The sequence below is a fragment of the Xyrauchen texanus genome, chromosome 46 (assembly GCF_025860055.1).
Source record: "Xyrauchen texanus isolate HMW12.3.18 chromosome 46, RBS_HiC_50CHRs, whole genome shotgun sequence".
Classification (NCBI taxonomy): domain Eukaryota; kingdom Metazoa; phylum Chordata; class Actinopteri; order Cypriniformes; family Catostomidae; genus Xyrauchen; species Xyrauchen texanus.
Genome location: NC_068321.1, coordinates 20,081,955 through 20,098,817, shown reverse-complemented (window position 1 = coordinate 20,098,817; position 16,863 = coordinate 20,081,955). Strand labels below are relative to the sequence as shown.

Below are 16,863 nucleotides of genomic sequence, written 5' to 3'. Positions count from 1 at the left end.
ATCTTCACTGCTCTTACATGTTAGTTTGGAACGCCACTAACACAAGCGTGGTGATACAAACAGTTAAGCATCCCAGTGCTGATGGTGTGAGCTATCAGCACCTTAAAACACCTCTCATCCAATCAGATTCGAGAACCGGAACTAACTGTAGAATTATTAGATACGAAAATAATAAATGTCAATCATTACAACTCAAAGCTAAAGCAAACATCATTTTTGCATTTATTCTCTAGACCCATCTGAAGATGTTGGAAAAATCGGTAGACCCTCACAAGGTTTTTTTCAGTCATCAAAACCTCTGCGACACGCTGGCGGGGAATTCCTGCTCTTTAGTCACGATCACAGCCTGCCCTACTTCCGGAGCCTGGAAACACCTGCACCACCTTTGTGAGTCTCACACTAAAACTCACAATGAGTCAGATTTATGTTTGTGTGAGTCGACACCTGCATACTGAACATCTGAATTTTTTAGGGTTTGTATTAAAGAGAGTGTTTGTGTGTGTGTGTGTGTGTGTGTGTGTGTGCGTGTGCGTGCGCGCTGTGCTCATGAGGTAGAGGGAACATGCTCATACAGTTTGGCAGCTCTTCAAGGCAGTCAGGGCATCTGAGCTTTGACACCTCCTGTCAGAGGAGGAGCTGATGAGTTCTGTGTGTGTGTATGTGTGTGTGTGTGTGTGTGTGTTTGTGGGTGGGTGGCTATATGTGGGGAAGACACAGTTAGATGTGTTGTCAGTGCTTGACTCAGTACCTGAAACACATGTTATGCCAGGGAACAAGAAGTTAAAAGAACTTGGGGGCCTCAAACAGTGGCGCTAACTCATTCTTTTTGGTAGTTGCTTCGAAACAGCATAACATGAAATGTTTTAGTTTTATTGTGTACAATATGTCAGTGCATGATATTCTAAAAAAATAAAAATATAAAAACATGGTTTCCTTTAATAATCCATGATTCAAATTTAATTATACCTCCTCTGATGTAGACAAGGCAGTGCATTAAAATAATAATATCATAGCTCACTTTACACAATACAATGAAATCCAAAAGGTTAAAATAAATCACAGCCCTACATGATTTCCTGCTGAATATTCCCTTTCACATCAAAATGACCATGATTAATTTATTATCACTAGTCAGACACCTGTGGTATCAAGTGGCATTTTCATTCCAGAGAGCATTTTATTGGACAAACATTTGTATACACCCCTGAGTCATCCAATTTGTGTTTTGTTTCTCCTGGAAGATAGAGACTGTACATTTTAAATATGTATATTTGTTAAAAGTTAAAGTAATACGTCTCCAAAAAATGGTCTTCATCCTCATTTTGGGTTGGGAACCGAAAAGCGAGAATCCATTTTCCTATAAATACCAGAATTGAATGGTTTTCATGACTTTCAGTTCCATTAGCTGTTGTCGAATGTGCATTTTACTGCTGATGCAGCCGGGACTGCACTGACTGTGTTACCATTCAGTGGCATTGCAACACCACCATTAAATCATCAGCGCCAAACATTTATTGTGACCAGCATAGTTCAAATCCCAAACAAATGACTCTTGTGAGTCGAGACAGTTCTTCGGAATCTACAGCGTGAAAAATACAGTGTGACCAGTGTAGACCGATTCCTAAGTGAATGACTCCTATGAGCCATTTTATTGGAACCTACAGTGAGAAACATACAGTGTGAACAATGTAGCCCAATTGCTGAATGAATGACTCTTGAGTCCTTTTGAATCTACACCTTAAACCATAATTGTTTTTCAGTGAAAATCTTGATGCCTGTTGCGCAATCATGAACACTACGAGAGAAAATCGCTCACAATGGCTCGCGTGTTCACTTGAGAACTTCACATTATTTTTAATGCCAAACAATAAACTTCTTGCGTGATTACGCATCACTGTGAATGAGCTTCTCTCATGGCGCTCATGAATGCATAATGAAGATTTCCACTGAAAAATTACTTAAATTTGAAGTTTTACTCGAAAAATTGTAGCTTTAAAGTTTTTTCGATTATTAATGTTCACGCATGTCTGGATACAGCTTCTAGAAGAAAAAAATATCATCTGCAGTTGGTGGTGGGTAACTATTTGAATGTGTAATTTGATACCCTCGTCTCGTAGTCAAGCAGACAGGCGTGAATGTTGACTGCAGGTAAAACTGCCGAGATAGATATGTCAGGGTGAAGAAACATCCAGAGGGACTTGCTGGGACATGCTGACCCAGCTGCGGGCCACTTCCCCCGGGTATTGCTGTTTCCCACCTCCCCCCGTCTCCTGAAGATATGGAGGCGAGACATCTGTGGCTTGATCCCTGTAGACAGACACGGAGCATCTGGCTCTGTTGGGAGGGTGGAGGGACGGCCCGTCCTAATCCACCCAACAGCTGACAAAGTGACCTGCTAACAATTCCCAATGACTGGTGTACAGAGCGACCTGCTCACAAATTCGTAACCTGTGCAGTTGATCAAAGGCATATCAGATATATGCGTGTGTACATTAGCTGCAGTTGAACCTAGAGTGTGTTTATTTTTGTAATGAAATCACATAATCAAAGTGTATAAATGGCTAATGAAATCACTGACACAGAAATGGCTTCACATGATTTTAATTCAAACAATTACTGATACTGTATTAGCAGCATCAGGTTTTGAATGTGTTGATTTTGAAAGCCTCAGAAAGCATTGATAGCACCACAGTGTTTACACTGTTCAAGGAAATCAATCTACGAATAGCTTACTTAAAGTAGCACATTAAACTGAAATAACACAAATTATATTAACAACAAATATTGCACACATCAGCTTTAAAATCACTATAAAGAGAATAGTCCAGAAATGTTCTGTCTACCAAATTTTTCCCTTCAGTTAGCACACAGTTGTATTGTGACAGCCGCTGCAGCAGTCAAGCAGAGCCTTACTGCGGTGAACAGCATCCAGCGAGATTCATGTGGCTCTATGTAAACATCAAGCCCCAAACACACTGTCACACAGGCAGGGCACCTTATTCATCTGTCATCATCCTGCTGAGTGTGTCGGCCCTGCTGACACATAATGAAACATCACAGTGCATTTCATTAATCTGAACATCTATACTAAAAAAATACAAATACAAATAAAAAACACCTGTACCAACAGGAAGATTCTCAGTATGTGTCAGGCTAACTACTTTCAATAAATTGATTTCAAATTTGATAAATCATTAAAAATTAATAGGGAGACCGGGGCTATTTGTCACACTCCTTACTCCATTGAATATTTCTCAGGGTAAAAGTCTTGGCTACACAAAGCTATTGAACATTTCTACCGTTATTGCCCAAGAATAAAAATCAGTTAACTGAACACACACTAAGCCCGTTTACATACACACCAATATGGTTATTACTCTCTAAAATCAGCTTATTTAAAAAATATGACAATGCAAGAAATCCTCGTTTACATGACATTTGAAATAATTGCTTTATTCTCTACTTTGGATGTCAAACCGTGAAGAGGCATGCACTCAACAAGTGCGGACATTAGATGAGCTGGTTATAACACTGGGTAAAGTGTTTACATGGCATGCGGAAACGGCGTAATTGGCAAAAATCTACCCGTGTCGATCGGTTATTCATAAGCAGTTTATGGCCTCTACGCCTTTAAAGGAACGCTGTTTATTGTGTTTACATGGCCGCGCATGTTGTCGGCTTATTAAGCATAAACATGTAATAACGTGCATGTAAACGCGCTTACTGACTTTATACAACAGCATGAAAACATAGCAGTTATATGTTGTCACACTATATGGTGTAAGTTGTCACAATGGAACCTGCCTTAAACAGGCATGCTATTCAAATAGGCATATCTGCAAAATACAAAGAGTAAAACAATTACAAAATACAAAACAACTCATGAAACGGCAAACATTTAAATCGTAGCGTACCATTGTTATAGCTAAAAATATTGTAAATGTTATACATTTTATAAATGTATAATATTTAATACACAATATGACAACTTGCCCCAACCTGAATGGTTCAACTTTTAGTAAAAAATCTGCCTTCATTATATAAAGTTGATCTTTGCCTAGTGTGGTTTTAATATGTTCACTTGTTTAAGCAAGAGCTATTACCAGAACCCTTTTACACAGGGTGCCTACAAGCTTAGCCTAAAGTAGCATAACGTGGCGGCCCCAGACATTCTATGGGCGGCACACTGGCGAAGATACAAGAGGCTGTTTTTATTTTTTAATGGATGTCTATGGAGGAGATGCTTCATTACATTGAATAAACTACTTTTGTGAGTAAACAATCCTTTTGGAATGAACTATGTGTGGAGTTTACCACGATAAAATAGCTGTTTTATAAGAGAAGTCGTGGGCAATTTCTCAACAGGTAAGTGTCAGTTTACGGCTCTCAACATTTGTTTGTAAGGTATCCGCAAATGTTGATTTACTGTCGTAACAATCTAGTTGACCGTTACACTCTCTCCAATGGTAAAAAAATGGAGATGATTATTTCTGTATAGAGGAGCTCTGGCTATTACACAAAATATAATGATATTGCATGATATTTAGTTTAGACCAGTTGTTTTTACAGTGGTGTACCCTTCCAAACATTCAACATCCTTTCGCATACCCCCTCTCTAATGCATAGTTCACACATAGTATTTTAAAAACGTGTATTTAACACAATTATCTTTGTAAAACAACTCCCTTATGTCAAACTTGTTATATTTGTACATGTTACATTTGTACTGGCTTATCAATGGCTAAATGAGATGGGTGTGCTAAATATGACATAACTAGATATAGCAGGACACAGTACCAGCACTTTAAAAGAACTGCCGGTTCATTTCAGGTACCGCATTGCCGGCATCGACCTCAAGCATTGTATCTGCGCAATTGCACAGCCAGCTTGAGATGCTTTTTGATGTCATAAATGACAGTCAGCAAGATATAGCTCATTTGCATTAGCATTTACGGAGTACCACCATCGTCACCAGTTTGGGAAACACTGTTTTAGAGGATCACATTCGCAAAAAAATATACTAATTTAAGCTGTTTAAAACCATTATACAAAACAGCTGCTTGAGAAAACACACATTTGCATTATTGGACTTGTATTAAAAACGTATAGTTACTTAGATATAGCTCTTGTGACAACTTCCCCATGTGACAACCAGCCCCGGTCTCCCCGTACACTTATGAGTTCAACCTTCTGTGTGATTTGTAAACATATGCAGGCAATCTGTGGCAAAACATGCCAACAAACTCTGACCTTTGCCTTTTAGAGGATTTCACCTTAATTAGCACATTGTTTTTTAGTGGCCTTAAAGGGATAGTTCACTCAAAAATAACAAATTCTCCCATCATTCACTCACCCTAATGACATCTCAGATGTATATCACTTCCTTTCTTCAGCAGAACACGGTTGAAGAAAAATAGAAAAATATCTCAGCTCAGTAGGTCCTTATAATGCAAGTGGATGGTAACACGATTTTTTATGCTCCAAAAAGCACAGACAGTCAGCATAAATGTCATCCAAACAACTCCAATAGTTAAATTTATGTCTTATAAAGCAATCGCTTTTAATGCAAAAAATATCAATATTTAAGTACTTTTTAACTAAATCATCGCATCTGTTTTAGCATTATGCATGTTCATGAGAGGGCTGATGTTACAAGATTTTTCCAGCGAAGACAGAGCAATGTTCCATTCGTTGCAGCAGATGCTCTCTACCTCTGTTGGCATTACCTACATGTGCACCACCACGTCTCCTGAGCTCGCTCTCTTTCTGAAGCTTGTTGGTCCAGCCTCCTCCATCTCCTGTGCTTCTGATCAGAGTAATAAATATGGCTGTGCAAAACCGTGTATCTTCTCTTCTTCTTGTAAATCAAAATCTTCTGACATCTATGTTTAAATTTGCTTCAATTTGTTTACAGCATTCGGTCTGTACATCGTTCCTCCTACTCAGTTGTAAACAGTGCTGCTCTTCCTGGTGTGTTGCGCATGCATCACTTCTCGTGTGAACATGCCAGTGGCAGTAAGTTACATGAGAGACTCTCGTCAAACGTGCATAACACTGCTTAATAGAAGCAATTATTTAGAGTTAAAAAGTACTTAAATATTAATCTTTTTCGCACCAAAAGCAATCGTAACTCTTCATAAGACTTTTATTTAACCACTGTATGGATGCTGTTAAAGCTGATTGTCTATGCCTTTTGGTGCATTGTTTTACTATCCATATCCATTATAAGGACCTACTGAGCTGAGATATTTTTCTATTTTTATTCAATTGTGTTCTGCTGAACACATCTACATATTCATCTGGGATAGCATGAGGGTGAGTAAATTATGAGAGAATTAAAATTTTTGGGTGAAATATCCCTTAAACACATGAGCTCTGTTTTTACAAATAGCTTTGTTCAATTTAAGGTATTTATCTCTAAACAGGAAGTGTTATAATTTTTGTAATTCTATATTTGGTATCGTTTTGGTGAAAAGAACCATTTTATTGAATAGAAAAAAGAAAAATCAAGAAGTAGCAGTAACCAGGTTTTCCTGGTCCTGGCATTTAAGAAAAAAAAAAACAACAACATGAAATTAATAAAATCGCAAATGTGTACACCTTTAATATCCATATTTATGTTGTGCCGACACCTAGATGCAGCTCCACACAAGGGGGAGTTAGGGCCAGTTCATAAATGCTGATATACTCACTTTTTCACAAGTATAGCCCCAAGACGTAAACATTATACATGATTTTAGTATGATAAAATAACTGTTGTGATAAATTTAAATGTGCTAAAATCGATTATTGCAATTATAGGCTTACACGCATTACGTATATGACAACTAAGTTGTAATATTGGATATAACTACACAGATAAGGTTAGTACATGGTTTTATTACACTAAAATCATGTTAACAATTAACAAGTTAATGCATGTGATTAATTAAAATGTTTAACGCGTTAATTTTTATTAATCGTGATTAACACATTATCCGTTAATACAGCATAAACCAGCATAAACTCTTGTAAGGGCGGGACCTTTGAAATACGTCCACTTCTCAACACACACCAATAGTCTCTGACACACACAACAGCGCTTCCGTGTCAGTGATAAACTGATGTTAAAAGAAATCAAGTATTTTTCAGTGTATGTAATTACCACAGAAACACATCAAGTCTTAACTATCTCCAAAATGTTTTTGACTGCATAGCGCTTTTCATGTGGAGTTCAAATCTGCGCTTGGCAATGACACCCTGACGAAATCGCAAACATGGCTTCATGATTCATGATGTGGAAAGCAGATAGCCACAGTCTGCCGGAAGGTTAATAATTTTGTGGAGGATGAGAGTTTAAGAGAGTTTCAGCACTTTCAAAATCTGCGATTACCATATTTTCCAGAATATAAGTCACATTTTATTCATTATCTGAAAGGTCCTGCTATTTATCGTCCGAAGCGTCTTGTGTACATAATTTATATGTAACTGACGTCAGCCGGTCAAACACACGCAAACCAAAACAGATGAAAACATCAGATAGAAGTGTTTTAATGTTGCCAGTTCAGAATATTTTGCCTTTACAAAGTACTTTATTCAACCTGTTTAAATACTTTGTCTTCATAACATTATTGTTCTAACAAACACTATACCGCTGACAAATGCAACACCTCACCTTCTCACAAAATGATGTTTCATCACACATTTAAAATTCATGAAAACATTGTCATTGAACTGGATAAGTAAATACATTGCAAAGAGGGTTGCAAATATCAGAAATAAAAGTAGGTCAAAATTAGTTAAATGTAATGGCAAAATTCAAAATGAGCATAACTTGTATTGGACGTGTAACATTCTTTTAGCAGGCAAAATCTATGTGGTGATCATGTTTTGCTTTAACCGCTAATTATCTTTCCTGGTATCACTTCATATTTATTACACACTTATATTTAACCAAAATGCTGTGGACGTATTGCACACTGTAGGTAGGATTTTTGACCAGAATAATCTATATCCATGAAATCCTTCATATTTATTTTTCTGAAAATAGTCATAATTCTGTGCAACACAATGATGTTATTACATATACATTTATTTGGCTTCCTTCACAAGCCAAGTCATGAAAAAATTGTCAAATTATATTTTCTAATGTCACCCTGAATGTGTGTTTACAACATACATATCTTCAGAAATACAGAGCTGTTATCTTTTAGTCACAGTACCTATGCCTACTGCTGACTGTGAATGATAAATCCTATTTGCAATACCTTTCTGCTTACATTTGACTGCAATACATTAACAGAGCCTTTGCTCCATTGGCATGCATCCTGCAGCTTACATGATTCTTTCTCCCTCTCTCTTTTTTAATATTGCCATCTGTGCTGTCGGTCTGTCCTTCATGTTCACACAGTGTCCTCACATAGCCATCATAACCCTCAGTTCTCCCATTGCCCATTGAATTGTAAAAAAACAAAAACACTTTGAGCTACATTAAAGATGATACTAGCTTTACTGTTCTCTTTGTTTCATTGGATCCTCAGTTCTCTTTTTGCCCAACTTTGACCTAGAATTAACACTATCCACATTTATAGCATACATATCCAATTACCATAACGTTAAACACACAATATGTTTTACTCTTACTGGAAGATAGCATGTAAAAGTAATAGTTCACCCAAAAATGAAAATTCTATCATATTTACTCACCCTCATTTTTTCTAAATGTATTTATGTCCTGTATGCTCAAGCAATAGGGTTGGTAAATAGCTGTTGGTTATAACAAAGACATTGTTTTCAAAGATGGCTACATTTAGTGTAAAATGTGTTTACCTCATCTGTCTTGCTTTTTCTATAATTTCCTTAATAAATTGTTTTATGTTGAAGAATTAATGTAAGCACATGACAGTGTGAGCCAATATTTTTAGTCTAAATGAAAGATACAGTTATAATCCCAGATAATATGGTTGTAAAATACAGATGACCTCATTATAAAGCAAACAAATACGGATGGCTGAGACAGTGAATTCTCGGCGCAGGAAGTGTCTTTCCACAGATCGCTTTTGGCGAAACTGTCACGCTAAACAGGATTACGTTTGATAATTAACAACCCAAGAAATGAGCTCAAGTGAGATTCCTATGAAACACTTTTAATTACTAAAAGGCTAAATTAAAAGCTGCGTTTTCATAAGCTTTGCAGTGCAAATTCATCTCATGATTACAAATGGACAAGTCTGATAGGTTCCAATTAGACCTGATTTGCATATACAGTAAAGGATTACAGAGATTGCTTTTGATATCTTAAGGCTGGCTTTGTACTTCATGAACAAGAGGCAGAGACTTTCTCTCTCTGTGTGTGTGTGTGTGTGTGTGTGTGTGTGTGTGTGTGTGTGTGTGTGTGTGTGTGTGTGTGTGTGTGTGTGAGTGTGAGTGTGTGAGTGAGATGTATCACACAGTGGAACAAATCATATGTTTTTGAAATACAACTTGCATGTAACTATGGACTTTAACACAATATTTTTTTACTCCATGTTAATACTCTGGAAAAGTCTCCTACCAGTGCCTACTAGATTTCATAAGTCTAGCGCTGCATCCATTGTGATACTTACATCACTTGGTCTAAATCTCATCTAGGTTTAATTAGAAGTCTAAATATATGGACATTTTAAAGAGATTAATAGTAGAAACTTAATTTGTACTGGTTTGTATACACTCAGGAAAAGTCTCCGGCCAGTAACTTGGTCCAAATGTGGTCTAAATCTCGGGCTGAGTTTCAATCTACCGTAGGTCTCGATTTAATCTCCTTTTATAGAATTGTTAAGGAGAGTAGTAATAGCACCTTCATTTTCACACTTTTGATTCTCTTGAAAAGCCTCCAGCTAGTGTTCACGTCTATGTCTTGGCCTAACTCTAGGTCTAAGTCTACATCTATGGACATTTTAAAAAGTGTAGTACTAGCCATTTTTTTTTACCCTATATAGATACTAATACAAATTCTCCAGTCAGTGCTGGGGTCAGAGACTAAGTCTTGGTCTAAGCCTACATGTATGGGTTTGTATAATATTTGAAATGTAATTTTAACTCTTATGTTGATCCTCAGGAAAGGTCTCTGGCCAGTGCCGGGGTTTAAGTATTAGTCTAGGTCTAAGTTTATGTCTGTGGACATTTTAAAGAGTTTAATACTACATGTAGCTGTGTCTGGGTCTAAGTCTTGGTCTATGGACATTTTATAGAGTGTAGTACTAGCAACTAAATTTGTCTAAGTCTACATGTCTGGACAATATTAAAGAGTGTAATACATTTACATTTTAAAGACTGCAATGCATGCAGCTTAATTTGACCCCATCTTGATACTCGAGAATGTTTCCAGACAGTGCCAGGGTCTAAGTTTAGGTGTAAATTTCATCTAGGTTAAATTTAAAGTCTGAATGCCAATGCCACTTTCAACGTCTTCTTTTAAATGTAAGCACTGTGAAACATTTCATACTCTAGTGCAGTGGTTCCCAATCCTGTTCCTGGAGGCCCCCCCAACACTGCACATTTCAGACTTGGAGTCTCCACTAACAAGCTGATGAGTTGAATCAGGTGTGTATGATTAGGGAGATATCCAAAAAGTGCAGTGTTGGGGGGCCTCCAGGAACAGGGCTGGGAACCACTGCTCTAGTGGATCTTAATGGAAATTGACTACACTCAAAGTACCCATGAAACCTGAAGTTTTTTCTCAACATAATATGCAGTATTATAATTCATACTTTTTAGAAGCCTTCCTTAGAATGTCTTAAGATCTGATCAACACAGGCATAAAAACATGACTATTAAGCCCAGAGACACACACACACACACACACACACACACACACACACACACACACACACACACACAGAGACCACACATAAAAATAGGAAGGAGATAAACCAGGATGTTTTTAGGCGATGTCAGTGGGAGGTAAGTTTGCTTGGCCACAAAGCAGCGGGAGAGACAAAGACACATAAAGGGGAGTTTTTTTGCCCTATCGTCTTTTTTCTTTTTATTCTCTGTTTGCACTTTCTTTAGCTCTTTCTTTTTTTTTACCATTTGCTTTGATGTCGACTGTGTGCCAAAGACTCCTCCATACACAGTGAGTGAAAGATGGGCGCTCAATGGATTGGGCTGTGCTTATCCCACAGGGAGCGTGGGAAGGCTGACTTGTGTAACAGCGAAGAGATATGTCGAAGGCCTTTATTCTCTCATAGCTACACTAAACACTCCCACATCTTTGCACACTCACCTCCCATGTGTCGTAAACATATATTTTATTGGGCATTTAGCGGTGTGAACATGTAAATGGGTTCAAGTCGAAAATACACATGGACAAGAAATGTGGGGGTTTGTTTTCATAGCCAGATGAAAATAGCTCATCGAGTTCTTAGCTGTGTAGGGCAGGTTGTTTTTGGACGTAGAATGCAAGAAGCAGATTACTATTCTATACTATTTTACAGAAGTGGCTCTCAAATAGCAGATTGTGACACAAAAATGGGTTGCACGAATAGTCACGGACAGGACTATGAGACTAACGACTAACCATCATATTTTGCATCATTAGGATTCAAAATAAATACTGTAGATTATTAACTTTTAAAAGGGAAGCTCAAACACTTCCCATATATTTCGCTGTTCAAATTTGTAGTCCAGTCAAACTCCTCAGTATTTTTGCGCGAATTCATTCATCATTTGGTGATGTTAGCAAAATTAACCAAAAGCCAACATGGATGGTTTGTGTGACATAACATCTCAAAAACAATGAACCAAACTATGCATTGCAAATGAAAGTTGTGGTGATGTGGGCATGGCTGAGCGACGTCTGGGAATGGATGGCAATCGGGCATCACTTTGTGTTGGTTCTGGTAGACTACGCAAAGCAATATCCAGAAGCAGTACCTCTGAACAACATTTCTGCATGAAGTGTTGCGGAGGCACTCTTCAGAGATGTCTCCCAAGTGGGGATTCAAAACGTTATCCTCACTGATCAGGGCACTATGTTTATGTCAGGTACAAAACAGGAAATGTAGAAATTATTGGAAATTAAATTGATAAAATAGGACCAGCATTTACTAACCTCAAACAAACAGCTTGGTTGAACGATTTAATCGCGGCACGAGCCTCTATTATTTGCAGTACGAAAGGTCCCGCAAGCCTCCACGGGGTTCTCCCCATTTGAAATATTGTACGGGCGTTGACGACACGGCATGCTCGATGTCCTGTGGTAAAATTGGGAGTAGGGACCTTCAAACAGCAAAAACTAAATTCAATACATTCTTGACCTGAGAGCAAAACTCCACACACTGGGGCAATTAACACCGAAAAATATGCTCCAGGCTAAAGAATGTCAAAGCCGGCTTTATAATAGGTGTACTCAGCTTTGGGATTTTACATTGGGATGTAAAGTCCTTGTATTGCTCCCCAAATAGAGCGCTAAATTTTGAGGTCACACAGCGAGTTGTGAAAATCAATTATGAGGTGAAATGAATGGATAGAGGTGGATCACATCACATTTACCACCACAACCTCATAAAACTGTGGAGATAGGAGGTCCCTGTAACTTTGGCGAAGGTAGTTCCAGAGAGGGAGGAGCTCGGAGATGTCACTTGTGGAGACCACCTCTCACCATCCCAAGTCACAGAGGTTGCCAGGTTGAAAGGATTATTCTCAGATGTGTTCTCGCGTCTTCCCAGTCGTATGAATCTCATAGAGCACCATATCAAAACAACCCCAAGAGAAGAATCCCATAGTGACTGGGCCAGTCCGGTGGTTCTGATTCCAAAGAGCGATGGCTTGGTCCGGTTTTGTGTGTATTATAGAAAAATCAATGCAATGTCTAAGTTTAATGTGTACCCGATGCCATGGATTGATGAACTGCTCGATCTGTAGGCATGCCTCTCTTTTATTCAACACTGGATTTGACAAAGGGATATTGATACCCTTAACTCCCATGGCCAGTGAAAAGACGGCATTTTCTACACCATTCGGATTACACCAATTTGTGATGCTTCCATTCGGCTTGTTCAGGGCCCCGGCTACATTTCAATAGCTTATGGGCAAAATCCTCAGACTGCATGCGTCTTACGCCACTGCCTATCTGGATGACATCATCATTTTCAGTAATGATTGGCAGAAGCACCTGCGGCATCTGAGGGCTGTCCTGAGGTCGTTGAGACTTGCAGGACTCACAGCAAATCCACAGAAGTGCACAATTGGGCTGGTGGAAGTATGGTATCTGGGCTTTCAATTGGGACATGTGCAGGTGTGGCCCCAAATTGATAGGACCACATCGATTGCAGCCTTCCTGAGACCTAAGACCAAAAAGGAGGTGAGACAGATCCTGGGACTGGCACTGTAATGTTTGATTTTAATGACCTTTTTGTTTATGTTTGTACTGCAATTAACTATTTTTGTATTCGGTCTCCAATGTAAAATCTGGGTCATGAAGCAAAATTTGTTTGAGAACCACTGGTGGACAGATAAATTTACTTTACAAAATCGATTTAATTGGCAAGACAGATGGCATGCAATCTGCTGTAATGGTGTTAAGCTCAAAATGCACAGTATCTTGAATAAAGAATGTTTTTGCAAAAACCTGTTCAGAGTATTGACAAATGAATGTGCATGAACATGAGTGAGAGTATGAAAAATGAGATATAGGACAGAGGGATGGAGATTTGAAGTCGGGAGGACAGAGGGTTTGCCGGCAAGACATCATCAGGATCAGCAGAAAGCTAAGGGCCTGAAGACTTGAATCCGACTTGAATTGGAATTTAAATTATCTTTTTTTTTTCAGAGCTGAAGCTGCCGGCTCTTGAGGGGAATTGAGCCCCATGCACTGAGCTGATGTGATATTTATCAAGCACATTTTATCTTTAGGACCCTTTTGTGAGAGGTACCTGCTTTTTTTCTACTGCATAGGTTCAGCACTGTATATTCAGCATGTAAACGTCATATTCCACAACTGACATTGTTTTCTTCTTGTTTAAAGAAAGAAGAAAAAAAAAAGAAATGAGAATTTGAGTATTGTAACATTTCATCAATGTTTATGAGCTATGAGGCGATCTATATGCTAGCGTACTCCTAAATGAAAAAATAATAATTTAAGTAGATAAACACATTTAAAACGATTTCACAGAAGATTTTCCAGATGATTATTGATATATATGGGGATTTTTTTCAGATAGGGCTACTCATTGCACTATAGTCTTTGTCTTTTCTAACATATTTCTTAACACAACTTTTGTAAAGTGTGAGCGGCAGGGCAAATTAAAGTGGGTTGTGCACTGGACTTCACTGTCTGTGCAGAAAACATGCCGTGTCCTAAAATTTAAACGGTTATTTTTTTATGAAGGCTCACCGCCTCTGGAAGCTGTTAAAGATTCTACAATGCCACAGAGCTCAACTCGCATAGTTTTCCATTTAACTCAACCCAAATTATTATCAAAGGACTATATTATTTACTCTACCCATCACTGGATGGTATATTGTGTATATTGTAAGTATCTTTCAGCCTAAACAATGTATTTTCAGTTACAATTATGCATTTTTGTAGTTTGACAGCTTGAATGAAAGACCTGTTCAATCCTACATACAGGGGAATTCCATAATAAACGTTGCCATTTGTAATTGTTCAGTTTGTGCAGTTTCATACACTAACCTGAAAACTCATCAATGTCATGTTTTTAATTCTTGAAGAAGTACAAAAACTATCCTAACTTTGGACTGCCGTCAGCTCATAATGTATGTGTGTGATCTTCCCCTTGTCCATGCCATGATCGGCTTCAGTAAATGTTATGTCACCCCCTCAGTGGTCTCCCAAAGCTTTTACATCAGACTACATTAAAATGAAATGCATTTGGCAGTGAATTGAAATCACTTAAATTAGGCTTCTAATTTGAATGTCGGCTGATGTTAATATGGCGATGCCTCAAAAATCATTCGGGACGATAAACAATCAATGCATTGATAGTTTTATGACATCCATACTGTCTATTTCTTCTGGGCAAACAAACCAAAAATATTGATCACTCATCTTGCACTACAAATTTTGGTGTAATAAGATGCTCTCTAGAACAAAGCCCCTCCCCCTTATATCAACTTCCTTGCTATAGCAAGTATCAAATCATGTTTCATAGCCATGACATGACTAAAACCAATATGTATAAATACTTTTCAACTTTTAGAAAAACATTTGAGAATATTATTAATATAAATTAAAATATATACACATCTAGGTATAAGGAACATATTTTAGTACCTTTTACTTGATGCTTATACCACTACATGATTTTTTGTAAATTAATCAAAATTTTTGGTGAGCATGGTATATATGTCTTTCAAGGATACATGAAACCAGTATGAATACAGAGATTCCATTTGGTAACACTTTATTTTGATGGTCCCAAGTAGATATTTAACTGACTATAAGTGACTTATCAACTATATAGCTAGTAAACAGTGTTTCAACAAACATTCAGTAAACTTCCAGTAGCCTGAATATAGATTTTTATTAATCAACTTTTATTGAACTGATGTTCTCAACAATAATGTAAGTAGGTAATTAATAGAGATTGATATACAGGCTATTGATAGTCTACTGAATGTTTGTTGAAACACTGTTTACTAGCTATAGCTAGCCAGTTGATAAGTCACTTAGTCAGTTAAATATTCACTTATATTCAGATAAATATCTAAATGGGCCATAAAAATAAAGTGTTACCTTCCATTTTTTTTTTCTTTTTATGATTTGTCATTGACCCTGATCTGGATACAACATTCATTTCACCAGCACTGACAGTGATACCACGGGCTATTCATGAGAAATATATACTTTTGATTATTTTGGAAAAAAAGTGGTATTCTCATTTTGTGTCACGCTAAAGAAAAAAGTCATCACTTCATCCTAATTGCATGAACGTATTCAGATTCAATTAAGTACAGAAAATAAAAAAAGAGCCGACAGAATAACGCATAAACAGGGACCATGCAGAAACTCATTACGGGAATCATCAATACCCGAAGCACACAAATTAGTCGTCCCTTATGCCGTCTTTTGTGGGGTGGCAGCCAGAGCCATAATAGTCAAGCTAAATTAAATGTTAATGTGTTTTTGATAAGCTTTGTCCATCTCTTTTGGCTTTGTAAACTTGCTCAGCAAGGTGATGTAATTTTCCAGTTCAAATTAAACAAGTCGAGGGAGACATCAAATGAAAATCTGATGCCCCTTAATTGCAGTGTAATGTAACAGCACAGAGTCACATTGATTTGGACACTTTCTCCCATTTCAAATAATAATAATAATAATAATTACAAACAAGGATTCCATAAGAGTCAGTAGAATAGCTACTCAATTTATGCTGTTAGTTATAGTTACAGACATCAGTTATACAATAATCACATTTTGTGGTTAAGGGTGATGTATTTTATTGTTATGTTAAAATACTTGTTTCTTTTCCATCTTAATGTGCAAAGACAAGTTTGGGGTCGGAATACCTGTTTTGGCAACCAGTATCAGATGCGGCGAGTATTAGGGAGACCTGTTTGAAAACAAGAAATATTTTTGCACTTGTGTTTAGAGACACTAGTAGCACAGAATTACCTATTACAGTTAATCTGGAATAGTATTTTTGAAGGTCATGACGATAAAAGTATTTCTCTGGCTACTTGATGTACCTATAGAGAGGTTTTGTTAGCTTGTGATGAATGCTCTTATCTGGCAACAATCATGTTGCAGGTTCAAACCCCACATGGGGACATTGTGTGAAAGCCACAGAATTTTAGTCACTATTTTGTCCACCCTGATCATGTGCTGTTAAATTAAGTGTGTTTTTAGAACTGTTGCGCATTTGTTTTGTTCAGAAACTGGCT

At 37.5% G+C, this 16,863-nt stretch overlaps 1 protein-coding gene across 3 annotated transcripts in view; it reads left to right on the top strand.

The window, feature by feature from the left end:
* Positions 1-16,863, top strand: part of LOC127638267 (cytosolic carboxypeptidase 4) — a 239,678-nt gene that overhangs the window by 113,328 nt on the left and 109,487 nt on the right. For all 3 annotated transcript variants that reach the window (XM_052119726.1, XM_052119723.1, XM_052119724.1), the window contains one exon: positions 234-387. In XM_052119726.1, the coding sequence (XP_051975686.1) occupies positions 234-387 (154 nt within the window). The remainder of the gene's footprint in view (positions 1-233; positions 388-16,863) is intronic.